At 42.6% G+C, this 14457-nt stretch overlaps 1 protein-coding gene across 1 annotated transcript in view; it reads right to left on the bottom strand.

Moving 5' to 3' along the window:
• LOC128873376 (uncharacterized) overlaps positions 1-11860 on the bottom strand; it is a 172539-nt gene extending 160679 nt beyond the window's left edge. The window contains exon 1 of the mRNA XM_054116927.1: positions 11231-11860. Coding sequence (XP_053972902.1) covers positions 11231-11282 — 52 coding nt within the window. The 5' untranslated portion in view covers positions 11283-11860. The remainder of the gene's footprint in view (positions 1-11230) is intronic.
• Positions 11861-14457: the final 2597 nt, after the last annotated feature.

The following is a 14457-nucleotide window of genomic DNA, read 5'->3' as shown; positions in this document are numbered from 1 at the left end:
ACGCGCCAATCTCCCTTTTACTTCGTTTTCAGAGGCTTCTCTTTACGGCCCTCTTGCCATCCACTTGCCTCGTGCCCGCCGCGTGTTCGCACGTGCGTTTTCATTCGAAACAGCCGCCAGCAGTTTCTTGCACCTTAACCCTCGGTTTGGGAAACATACGTCCAAAGGCAACACTTTTCTGAACATTCCTGTACGATTGTAATCTATATCTCAAAGGCGAACCGTATAGCGTCTTCATGTTTCGAATATTTCATACTTTAACACGTTACATACTTTAACTTTAACACATTTTCTCATGGTACAGTATTAATTAAACACTTTGAAACTTATCGTGACTTTCAAGACCACTTCTATGAAATTCGTTTCTAATTGTTGGATGGCAGCACAAGCTTTTTTCTTTTGGAAGATTGTTAGGGACAACTCTATAAGATGGCATAAGACCAAGATGGACGCCTAGATCTTAAAAACTTTTGAGAAATTCAGTAAATAAAGGGTTAAACATAAATATAAAACTCAAGGTGCAATCAAATGCTAACTTTAAGCAAAAGGTAAGATAGTTTTTAACCTGCTTAACTTCAAAGAATATTGATTAACTAGCTTGGCATATTTATTCCCAAAAAAAATCCGCGCAAAAACTACGCTCAAATAGCCGTTATTTCTAGATTCAATCAACTCTAACGCCAATCATAAACGGGTTCCGTAACAATTATTTTCGGATGCAATCGAATATATATCGGAAAAGGAACAACGTGAAAACGACGTTTATTTACGGTCAAATTACGCTATTGAAAATATTCCATTCGTTTTCCTGTTAACCGAATAATTATGTCGAGAGGTACGTCCTATATAGGACATGCCGCAATTCACAGCCAGAATTCCACGGCCGTCTAATTGGCGCAGCGACGGGTTGGAGGAACCGCCTCATACCCGTATAAAGATTCGATCGCGATCTTGGAGTGTCTCTTAAGAGGAGATTCGACAGCTCCAAGGCATTTACCTGGCACGAGTCTCCGAAGACTCGTTGCGGTACTGCTCCACGTTTCTTTTTCACCTTTCCTTGTCCCCATTCCGATTATACTTTTGCTTCCTTCCATTGGTCGATCGTCCTCTGGAAAACTGTACCCGCATGCATAGCAAGAATGAACTCACAATTTATAGACACAACGAGATTGCTTCCCACAGAGTGGACACCAATAGTATCCTGATTGGTCAGGTTAATGATATCTAATCTTTACTGGTCAGCTCGTATTTATTTATTGTTTCTGGTAGTAATTTACCTCAATGCCCTATAAACAAAAGAACCTACTGATAGAATACAGGAGATCCTGACAGGTTAATTTAACACTTTTTATTGTGGATATTAATAGTTTGTTTCAGCTAGTAGGGTCCTATTATTGGGCCTAATACAGCTCCCAGTTTACATACACATAAGCGCATCGCGATCTTGGAGTGTCTCTTAGGAGGAGCTACAACTGATCCAAGCCGTTTATCTGGAACGAGTCTCCGAAGACTCATTGCAGTACACTTTCACGTTTCTTCTTCACTTTTCTTTCTCCCCGTCTACAGTCCTGTCTCTCTTCCAACCGACGCATCGCATATGGCAAAGTCGTAAGCAGTGACATTGCAAGGATAAATTGATAATCTAGGAAGGCATGTACACCACGCAGTTTCATAAACTTGACAACTTTTTGATTCGAGAATAGAATAGATACTAATGCTGCTTTCACTTTAAATATACATATCAGCAATGAAGTTCACATTGTTAATACTATTTTGAATTTAAATTATTTAAGTCTCCTTTTATTTTTCACAACAAACTTGCAATCCATCGTAACACAGGAGCCACCTTGACAACTTCTTTATTTGAGAATTGCCTCTGGCAGGGCATTTTTAAGGTGGCTTCGACTTTGAATGCTCACATCGCGATCCGAGGATGTATCTTCGGAGTGCCTTCGACAGATCCGAAACGTTCACCTGGCACGAGTCTCGGAGGACTCGTTGCGTTACAGTTTCACGTTCCTCCTCGGTGCCTCCCTTCCCTCCTTTTTCCCGATCTCTGTCGGGAGTCCTGTCTCCCATCGACGGGCACATCCTCCGCGTCGTCGCCCCTCCCGCGGGAATAACGTTGAAAATTGACAAAAGCCCGCGGTGACGACGCGTGAGGCGTATGCCTAGATATAGTGGCTCTTCCTATCGTCGCATCTTTTTGCCGAGACGCGCATTTACGCCGCAATGGAAATCCGAGAAAGCCGTGAGTTCATTCAAAGCCACGGTTGTTTTTTTCCGTCCTTTCCTTGCCCAGGAGAAGTCCGCGAACCGTGAGACGCATTCATCGTATCCCGCGGGGATTTTCCCTGGCTAATGCGAGATGAAATTACAGCCCCCCGAGGTTCCGGTCGACAGTCACGCCGTCTACTCGAAAGACACTGGCTGAGTTCCTCCACCTCCGGCTGCTGCTTCTCTTTCAATCTGAACCTTCGCTTTCTTCGTCCTACTGCGAAGTCCCCTTCTAGCCTTTCGAATGCTCGTACACACGAGGAGAGACATTCGTTTCAACTCGTTTGGTTGCCCGTCTATAGCGAACGTTTACCCTTACAAAAAGCCAGCCCTTAATCTTCAACGGAAGCCAACCCTCCTCCCCTACCGACGATGGAATCCTCAAAGCGGAGTTTTCTACTTATTGGAGGAGCATATTCTCCGCGGTTTAACGAGATAACTTGTAGTTTTACGATCGAAGATCGGCAGCGCGCGATATCGGAGTAACTACCCCTTGTCTCAGCCGATATAGCGAGGGATGATCCGTTTCCATGAAGTTTCCCTAATTTTCGAGCAGTGCTAGCTAGTTCCATTGTGTACTTCTCACTATCCTTCATCGTCGTTTGCCAATTACCTGCGCTATGGAAGTGTGTAAATTATTCGACTCGACGCAGCGTTTCGTTTTTGCTTGTTTTTTTTACACTGAGAATTGAGCCGTTCACTGCACGAATCGATTAACTCCACCAGTCACATAAAAATTGTAACATTACTAACGATTATTTTTTAGCTATTCTTTCTTATTAACTTTACATACCGTTAGATGAATGCTACGTCTGTATTCATGCATTCTACAATATTTATTTGAATTTATAATATAAAGACAATTTTAAAAGACAATGTACATTATTTCGTCGCATTTCTCAACTTTTTGTTTTATGGAGTTAATCGATTTGTGCAATGAACGGCTCAATTGTCGACACTGGTATTCTTTTCGTTCACTATGTTCGATCATTTTCTTTCTATGGATAGGAAGAATTGTCAAGTTTAAAATGGCAACGCACATTTGTGTTTATTTTTCAAGGTGCTGCAAAAGTGTGTGTATTAATATTGGAGTAGGGGCGCTGTACTTGAGCTGATCATTGAATTGTAGAGAATTAATTCGACATTTAGAAGTTTTAGAATGTCGAAGATTAATTTATCGTGAGCTAATAATTTATTTTTGACCCTTTCAAATTTCCTCATGACATACTAACCCAAACTTATATTATTTTGAGGATTACTATGCAATGTCACATTCTTAAAACAGGTTGATAAACAGTGATCTAGAGGTTGATCAAAGAACACGTTTAAAAAAAAGTAAATAGGATTCTGAATATGCTTTACCAGTAAGAAAATAGACAGGTTATTAATGACGGGGAGGGACGCAGACTTCTTTCCCCTTTATCCAGCTTTGTGTTTCACGAGAATGAAAAAAGACTGGCTATTACTTCGCCTCGTTTACATCCGGGATAAAAAAAAAAAATGAAAAATAGAAAAATAAACGTTCCTATTTCCGAGAAATTCTGAAAAGTGCAATAAAATATGTATGATTGACGGTCCGTTAATTACAAGAATAAATTTCCTCGTTGGGGCAGATGTGAAACGAGCTTTGGAAATATGCTCGCCGGAAACAATGGCGAAGAACGAATTACGAACATCAAAGGAACTCGACAAATTATGGGTAAACAATGCTCGTTGAAGGAAAAACACGAGGCGCGACGCTTGGGACTGGGGCTATCCGGTGAAGACGCGGTTACCTCTAATTAGAGTCGAGTTTCTTGCATCAAAAACAATCTTCTACTTTATCAGGCGAGTTGCACCATCCAGTCTGATAAGAAGAAGGATTCTCGATTCCAGCTCTGATCACGAGTCAAGAGAATGCCTACTGAGCACTTTAGCTACCGCGTTGTTAATTCCAATTAAATTTCTCGAGATAGAACCTAACTGATACTAGCATTGATATACAGTTTGGTTTAATTATATTAATCATTCTACATTTTCAGGATAAAATGAACAACACTTCACAACTTCAACAGGATTGTACTCCAATTACTATATTACTGATTTCGCTAATGCCTTTCATTTCCAACACTAACATTAGATCAATATAGTTAACCGAGTCCTGTCTGATTAGAACGTCGCATCTCGATTTTAGACCAGGCACAGTTAATGTTTCATGGTGTCTTGATTATTATTGATCCCAATAGCTGTTTACCCAAATTGCATCACGAGTAAAGGGAGTCCCTGCAGAATACACCTACCTTCCTACTGATTACAATTAAGTTTCTCATAGCAGGAAGGAACTCATAATATACTAAAACAGTCCTAATACCTTATCTGTTAACCTGTTACGAAGGAATCTCAACGTTAGACTTGGTACCAATGATATTTCGCCTCGATTATAATTCAGACCTTTCATACGAATGCATCCTAATTACGCGAAGTAAAATTAAGTACCTAATAACAGGAATAGACTCGTAAACTCTGAAATGATCGCGCCTGAATCTGATAAGAGTGACAACTTAACACGTGACATATTAGGACAGTGTACTCGCCATGCTCTGTCCGATAAGGGTGACAGTTTTCGATGTCCTATCAGCATACGGTATTTCCTCACCGGCACGCTGGTGGCAAGTATTATCGATCATGATAGAACTCCTACCTGAATGCATTATGAGCGAAAGGAGGCCCGACTGAATTTTGCACCCTAACTTAAATAGACTGATGATATACGAGGATGTGAACATATCCACGAATATAAATATAATACATAAAAATTAAAATACACGATACAATGTTTAGAAGCCTAGACATACTTTAATTTCCTGTTCTTCATGTATGGATATAAAGTATATCGGTTATTATTAAACCTAATAACTGGTTTAACCGTGTTCAACCTGAGTAAAAAATGTACAGTGAATCCATTCCTGACACATCTACAGAAAACTATTAATTGAGTCAATTTTAGAAATCAGAGGAGGTTTTCAATATACCCAGTGACAATATGAAATAAACATCAACCTATAAATATACCCTCCATATTTATCGAAGATATTTGTCGAAATGAAATGATAGGGTTGATGCTTCCAAACAAATTTCTCGCTATAAATATATACAAGTGTAAAGTTTATTTGTGTGTGTGTGTACATATTTATGATGAAACATTTATTTGGAAGCATCGAACCTGTCATTTAATTTAAACAAATTTCTTCAACAGATATGAAGGGTACGAATATTTATGGAACTGACTGTATATACCATATATATCAAACTAGACTCTTCTACTCTGACAAATTGAACAAATACCTAACACATCAAGACAATACGTCCCCAGCCCCCCAAGAAAATACAACAATCTCCGATTATCCTATTACCGCATAACCCATTGTCAGCACCGCGATCTCGCGATTATTACCGATACCGCGAAGTTTCACGGTAGAAGCGTTCACAGTAAAGAATTCCCATCATGCATGACGCGTATGCGTCGGTTAAGTCACTCGGCAAAGTTTGCCAAGGGTGAGAAGCCCAAAATCCGTTAATACGTCGTAAATCGTTCCTCTCGCTCCGTGCACAAGTCAACCGCGGAGATTACACTCGACTCCGGTAGTCAAAAGTGTCTCTCCGTAGCTTAGTCAAGTATCCGGTCTTAACAATGCGGCAGCCTGAGCGCGGGATACCCCAGCTTGGAGTATCCGTACCGTGAAAAGCTCGCCAGCTTTCGCGCGCTCGCCTGACAAGAGAAGACACGCTCTGGAAATCGTCGAAAAAGCAGAAACAGCGGGAGAGGCAACAGCACCCAGACCAGAATCAAATGAATTTGCACAGAAGCGACAACGGAGTTTCGCGAGCGTAATCAAGACGGGGGATCGGGGATGCTGGGGAAAGGAGAATCCGCAACGCCGAGGGATGGTTACTTCCTGCGATTTAAATTTCCGCCCAAAGGCAAACGGCTCGTACCCAACAAAGACGAAGAGATCGCTCGTCGAACGTCGTAGGGGGGGAGATCTACGTGCGAGGCAAGGGCTTCTTAATTACCGAGAAACTCGTTAGAATCTGTCTAGTGGAGATATTTCGCTTTTGTGAGGGAGACCAGCTTCGATATTGGGCCACGACAAAGAGCGCCCGTTACGCGCGATCGTTTCCAAGAGAAATGAAATCGATTTGCATATCCGAAGAACCCTGATTGCACGGCCACGCAAGAATTTCCTCGGCCAATTTCCAGATTATTGGACAGCCAGAGACTGTATCAGTCGACGATTTCGAGAGGCGGTTGGTTGTAATTTATAATGGATACCCGGTGGGCTTGGAGTAACTACGTGCTCGATAATTGGGAATAGAGTAGTTAATCGGTTGGCATGGAATTCAAATTTCGAAGATTTTGGAGAAGGCTTTTTAAACCAGTCAGTTGTGATTGACGAGTATACACGTCATGCGTAAAATTTAATTACCATTGATTATTCAAGAGTATATTTCACATATTAATTTGAGTAGCAGAAATACAAGTGGCATGAATTTTTCGTCTTTGCGATGCGATATTACTCTGTGTTTGACGACTATACCTGTCGTAGCTTGATGCACGCTCTGAAAAGAAGACGCTACAGCCGACTGGTTAACGGTCAAAGTTTTATTAGGCTGATTCTTAAATGGTTGAATCGCAACGCCTGCCACAGTTGAAGTGATTCAATCGAGACAACAAGTGTACAAAGGCGTTGATTTACAACATTATTACCACCCCCGTAACTCTTTTGCGCTCTCGGTTTGTGGAGAACAAGAATATTTCTTTGCTCAGCCGAGGCTCGCGAGCTCCGCGTTCCTTTGTCTCCGTTTCACGCTTGAGGCGTAACGATGAAAGAAGGATTCGCGCGACAGCGCAAGCAAACACAGCAGGGAGCTCCGGCCAACGGGACACACTTTTCCGCCACTTTATCTCCGTGTTACTCCTTGCTGCGCGCTTTTTTCGGGGCCACAGGCTGACCGAGTGTCACCATTTTCAACTTTCGGAGCTACCGAGTCAGAAGAAACCCTCGATACACCACGAGTCGTGGTCCACGACTCTTCGCCTCGCGGTTGGATCTACATAGGTTGAGTAATAGTCTTATTGTATTTGGTTTGATCGGAATGGCTTAACTCGATCTGAACCCGGTACTGATAATCCTGACCGATGTCAGGATTAGTATCAAACATGACAGGAGTTTCATCTAAACGTATCATGATTGAGACAATCCTCTATTGAATACTATACCTATTATATCTTGAAACTAATTACGGTGTTGACAGCCTTTGAATTCAAAGATTCATTGAAGCAACATGTTTTCATTTTCTGGGACATTATGCGCGAATTAGTGTTGACCTTACTGAACCTTTATTTTACACACACGTTCACTGCCACCCAAAAGTATGTGGATGCTTTCTTAATCCTAATTATTATGTGACAAAGTTAAGAAATCGTTAATAAAACAATATTATTGAATTTAATTTTATGTCCAATTGTTACCGGTCGGTAAAGTGTTAATCTCAACAGCAATTTAAATTAAATATATTTTTTGAAAACGGACTTAGATAACTTTGTCAAATTGACATGTGACATACTAAGGCAATGTACAACTCGATAACAGTGACGTTTCTGATTGGATTATCAGCAGATGGTATTTTCTCAAGAATCTCTAGAATAGTCTTTCAAGGAGTCAGAACCATCGAGGACTGCGAGTGCAGATAGACTTCATTGGCAATGAGAAGACCTATAAAGGTTGGGATACGCTCTTATTAGTCGGAAAGCGTCCTTATCACAGGAGAACGTTGAAGCCCGCCGCGTAAGGGAGGAGAGAGAGCTGAAATAGGGTAATTTTAACCGAAAGGGGAAATCTGGTTGGCTAAAGTTGTTGAAAATAACTACAGGAGAAGTGTCACAACTAGTTGGCAAAATATGCTCCAATTACTATTAATCTAAGTAGAGCTTCATTAGAGCGAAGTCTCGCTTAGTCCTACTGCACTACTAATAATTGTAAAGTTTCTCAAAAACAGACATGTGTACATTAGTGAAACATGCTTAAGAAGTTCTTTCTGTTTTCCTGCTAAGTATTTTTGATGTATTTGTCCTGTGACAACCACAAACACCATCATCCACCTTCTCAGAAGCCCCACAATATTACTTTTTTCAAAATTGCTTAGGATTAGTCGAAGTGATTATTTATGTTTTTGAACAAACCTAATTATAACCGACAAATAGAACAGTTTAAGGAAAGGAGTGGATAATAATCAGAAGTAGGAAATTCCTGGGAGTAAGGACGAGGTGAAACGTTCCAATTAAATTTTACCAATCCGCTCCAAACGGGTAAAGGAACTCGGTCCAACATGTTTCGCCCAGTCAGCTGATGGAGAATCCATACTTCACGGCTATTCGCACATGCAAGCTTCCTGGAAAGCAACCGTTGCTCGCAAGGTATTTGGAGTATCTGCAAGGCTATAGCTCGAGTGACATTGGTATCTCGATCTTCCAAACTGAAATCTCCCTTAACCTTGTGATCTTGGTGCGAAGAATCCCTAACAAGCGCGATAGGATCGCAGTCTAGTGATTACATTTGTTCATGACACTTAACGGAATGTATCACGTATTAATTTGAATAGCAAACCATTAAGTGTCACGAACTTCTGGGACAACTTAATACGTATTACATTCACTTGGCTCGAAGTAGCTAACCCTTTCAGACCTAGCGTTCACAATTGAGGACACAAAATACTCATACATTACCGACACTATCATTTAAGGCGAATGTTATTTGTGCACATGAAGAAAGACCAGTTTTCCTCGTAAACTACACTATTAGGACTTTTTCTTTATTTTGTCCATACTAATTTTAGTCCAAGTTAACTCTAAAAATTAAATTACATTAGTACGAGAAAAAGAAATTCAGTTCTGGAAGGGCTAAACTTGATCTCAAACTGAATGCTCATAATGCACCACGATTACCTGTCTTAAATATTAACGATCCCTATGACAGTTTCAGTAAAATTCATTGCCACTGACTAGAGTTAATGTCCTCTAAGAGAAAGGCTGACGTAGTCGACACCTTGTCTATCCACCAGACGCCTAAGCTCCGAAGGAAACAAGCTACTGTCGAGGCAGGTAGATTTCATTGGCAATGAGAAGCCTGACAAAGGTAGGACCACGATGATATTAGTTTAACGCTTCCGCCCATGTCAGAGAAGAACGCCAAGGCCCGCCGTGGCATTAGAGAGGAGGCGAAGTACAATGCTAGCAGCCGGCGGAGGAGTGTATCTGACTGGCCAAAATAGTTGAAAATGACTACAGAAAAAGCAGCGTGTCCCCGACTTGTTGGCGAGGTGCCGGACAACGCGGCGAGAAAAAAGAACTACAGCGTGTTCGTGGCGATATTTCATCCGCCGCGCGTGCAGGGCCAGCGATCCTGTCATTTTGCCATATTACTCGCGATTACCAGCGTCCCACGCGTCAACTCGCACCCGAACCCACGCATTCCATGTTCCACTGTCCTATTCCTCAGCGGGGAAACAACGGGAGTAACTGTAACCTCTTGGTTGGGTCCGTCGTTGAAAATAATCGAGAATAAAGGAGAATCCTTGGAAAAAAGTAGAGTTAAACGGGGGACAGTGGTAACTGGGTCGATGGAATCGAATTACAAAGGAAGGGATGGTTATTATGACCATCGTTACCCTGGTTTTAGGTAGATGATGGAGGTGGGATACACTGGTATTTTTTCTGGGTAATAATAAAGATTTTCTTGGTGTTAATACAAGCGTATGTCTTTTTCTTTTTGTAGGATACGCATAGATGGTGTCAAGAAACGATATATCGAAGTAAGTGTTTTCGATGTTGATATGACTGGTCAACCTGTATTCAAACGAATGAATAGCGAATCATAGTTGTTGATATAATACCATTTTTAGTTTCTTTGAAAATCTATAAATCTAATTTGATAATGAAGAAATTCATCACGAGAACTCTATCAATATTAAATTTACGATGCATAAAATTATTCGAATGGGATCTGACAATACCCGACAAGAGAGACTGTCAACTCATTTCACACAAAAATAGTTGCGCGGTGCGACGAACAAATATTTGAGTTGACGATGCGAATTATCGGAAAAGAATTGGTGATTAATAACGAGCAGCTGTGCAAGAAGGACCTTCACTCGTATCCAGAAAAAGAATTGTTAACGCACGACAAAAGTTATTGCGGTTTGCATGTTCTACCCCGCCCACTATATTCACCAAACCTTCCACCATCTCATTATTATTTATTTACTCCATTACATTTCGTTCAACAATACCAAAGAACTATACCTGTCTGAATCTTTTAATAACAAAAACCAAGTGTTATAGCAGAGAGCAAAACGCGAATTGACACAACCTAATGTTTACGTTTTAGATGCCTTCAGTCTATCACGGATATAGTAGCTACTCTACACTCTAGATTGATGCTTCCTTTTATTGCCCTTATCTCGGTATTTATTCCCAAACCTTCCCCAGACTTCTCGTCCAGGCAGGACCACCATCACTGTACTCAGATCAGCGGTCCTCAGACTTCACTATAGGCGAATAACCCCGAAACACTTGGATGCTCTTCACGGAACACTACCCTATTCTTGACGATATAGCCCGTATCACAAGCTAGAGGTTCACTTTGACGGATAAGCCACGGTATCACTTAAGATACCACCTGGAGTCGATAGAGATTTAGGTAGACCCACACCGAGGACCATAATCGAAGCCTGCACTGACAGCTTGACACTCCACGTGAAAGGACTTCGCGTGGACGTTCCGATCGTGCTCCAATCTACACACCGTGCTCCAAACACTCCATACACTGAGCGTTCGGAAGGCAACCACCCGCAAAACGAAGCTCACAAACTGCGTTAACGTTATCCATGTCCGCAAGATGAGGTCTCGGCTTACCTGACACAGCGAGGAAGGTAAGCGCTGCCCTTAGCCACAGGTGGCGAGTCATCTCGAATACGTGGAAACGTCGCTCCGTCGTTTGGTCACTGGTGTTTCCCTCGTTTCCGCACAATGTCACAGCACCCGCGACTCCCGTCTCGTGTTAACAGCGTGAGCAACGCGACGATTCACGATGGCATATCGACGTAACGTGAAACTGATTCTCATCGATCCCGCGAGACGGTCTTGATGACACGCGGGCACCGATCGAAAACACTACCCTTGTTCTTTTCGCGTGAAACCTCACCACCGTTTTGGCGAACCGTAACGTCGAACTCTCTTCACCCAAACAGCGCGCGGTGCCGACTGATCGCAGACTACCGGGCCAGGGGTAGACGGTGGCGACAGCGGCGATTCGAATCACCGCGAACCACGAGTCAAGGGGTGACGTTTAATTCTTTCTTTCACGTGGCTCGCGAACACGCGATTCCTCTTCGACGAACGTAAACGCGTAACACGCAAACGGAGGACGCCGATCGACGCCGTATCGGTCGGCGAACGTTATCGATCACCGTTACGCGGACCAACGGCACCGAGCACCAGAAGAGATTTTAAGCACTGTTGACAGGATAATTGCGCGTATATCTGCACTGGATTGCGACAGACGAGACTGAGCGTCGCCGCGCGAAGCTGTTCCACCGCGAGCCGCGCGTGCGCAGACCGCCCTTCAATTCCCCACCAGGGACTCTACACCCGAACCATCCGAAAGATCGTGTTGGCTCTCTTCAACTACTTCGGGTCTTAGTCGCTCTTCAGCCACCACCGACGCCACTCGCCCCCGCAGCCAACGCACACGATCATCGGATCGCGCCGCGGATCTTATTCCACACCTCCTTTCGGGGTGAGACGGTAGCGACGGTAGAGGGAGAAACGGTGTCCGAGCCCTCGAGATTCAATTTGCCGACTGAAACTTTTTGTTGAATAAGGTTTGTTACGTATCATCATTCAGTTGCATTAGAGCCATTGTCGGTCCTCGGTCCTCTTCCTCCGTCCGTGACCCTATACATATTTCCAGTGTCTGCGCGACCTACTGGCCAGCGCGTCGAAACTACGCGCGGTAGACCGCAAACACGCTCTGGACCACACGAGTAGTCGGCACTCGCAGATTTTTTGGAGTAGAGCTGCCGTAGACGGGATCAGCAGTATACCAAATGATATCGTGATTTGTTATATATCGCTCCTTGGCTCTCAAAGTGTTCATTTAACGTTGATCGTGATGGATAAATTATAGTGTATTGGATGATGAAATACTAATTGGAGCACATTTTATGACAAGTTTTAAGCTCATTTCTATATTTTGCCAGGTTCCTGAAAAATCCAAGAAATTCTTTAACCCATTCTTCACATAATACCTCTCTAAAGTTCGCGCCTTTTATTTTAAAAGACACTTCTCAAAGCTCCAAACACTTGGATCTCTAAACTCCGAGATCACAATTTCGATTTATTGATTGGCTACAACCTTTTCCCTTTTCCCTAAAACATTTTTCCCTAGGAATTTCCGCGAATGCTCCGCACTGTGCATTATTATACAATGGCGGCTGCGATATCTCTCGTGGACGGAGCACTCCGGCGTTGTTCGTTTCGCATGGCTCAACAACCTGTCCGTAGGCGCCAGGGTGTCGAACCGCGCGACAACGTACGCTGATCTCCTGTCTTCGCTCCAAGGCGCTCGGACAACGCACTCTGCTAGTACTGGACATCGCTGGCGACAGTTTGGAAATCTAAGAGCCCGATGAGTAATTGCTTCTCGCGGCTCTGTATCTCCTCTGTTCGACGATTACGTTTATGTGCGATTTACGGCCCGTGAAATTTATAGGCGAATAAACTAACTGTGCGCGATATTCGCGGCAGCCGTCGCTGCCACGATCGAAATCCATTGCAGGAGTTTTTTTTTTGGGGTTGAAGGGAAGAACGTTCAACCTGTCGTGTGGGGTAATTCGAGGTCCAATAACCGAGGCACCTCGACTTCCGCGTGATGTGTAACTCTAAATTAATCACAGAACGCCACACTTCATGTTTAATTACGTTACATCGTTTTAAAGCAGTAGGACACCCGTGGAGGAGGATGTGAGGGAGCAATGTCACCCTCACCTGGTATATGGTTGCTCACAAAAATATCAATTTACTTTTACACATAACATACTTTAAGTATTAAGTCGGTTTTTAAAAAAAATTTTATTTGAAAGGCAAGGTGTGAGTCTTACTGAAGAGTACTAGAATACAATATTTATTATAAAATTCAAAATGTCAGCGGCCTAATCTTATCGTTTTGACATTCATGGAATGAGTATTTTTAAAAAATTTTCTTATGAATAAATCTATGTATCCTTTTGCTAGTTTGTGGAAAATGGTTGTTTTCCCTTCAATCCATATTTGCCTGTGATATAACGATGTGACGATTGTGGGGTACAGAATATTTCTAACGGTGTCAAAAGAATTGTCTATATGCGACCTGAAACATGGTAGCAGAGAGAAAATTGGCCCTAAGGCAAAAATGAGTTTGGCATATCTGCTAGAGAGTATAACAGTATCGCGTGATCGGTGTATCTAGACCGAGTTATGACTGATTAAGCAACACAGACTATTGACAGGCTTCACCTCTCCATACTCAATTCACGAAGACACAATTCTGTAGAAATTCAGTACAATATGGAGAGTGTAATTCATTTTTCCCTAATCGCGCTTAACAAATAAAAGTAAGCTTAGTTCGTCAGTACTAAAGAAAATAAACGTGCCCGTTTCTTAAACTTTCAAGGAACAATTTACAGCCAAAGTACGCACGTGTTCATTAGGAATATCGCGAGCGGGTCAGCAGACATCGCTTTTACGAGGACACGTCCGTGATCCCAATTTATCTTTTCCTGGACCGTTCTTTCGCTCAGCTTTTGTCGCCTTTCTTTATTTCTTTTCCGCCTCCTTCCTTTTTCGTGTCTCGTGAATCTTGACCCCGGAAGTGCTTCTAGAAGAAAAAGGAAGGGGAGGGGGGAGCGTGGCGGGGGGGCAAAAGGCAGCGAGAAGCCGCTGAAATATTACAGAGACATCATTCGTTACCATTGCGTCGTTTATCCGTTTCGTTGTCCTGCTTTGAATGTATGATATCTTCAATTCTCATTCATAGCCATTCGTAGAAAACTGGTAGACTAGAAGAATTGGTATCAAATGTTGCTACATGACAGGTTATCTTT

Source organism: Hylaeus volcanicus, chromosome 3, assembly GCF_026283585.1.
Source record: "Hylaeus volcanicus isolate JK05 chromosome 3, UHH_iyHylVolc1.0_haploid, whole genome shotgun sequence".
Lineage (NCBI taxonomy): Eukaryota > Metazoa > Arthropoda > Insecta > Hymenoptera > Colletidae > Hylaeus > Hylaeus volcanicus.
This window is presented reverse-complemented; position numbering and strand designations above follow the sequence as displayed.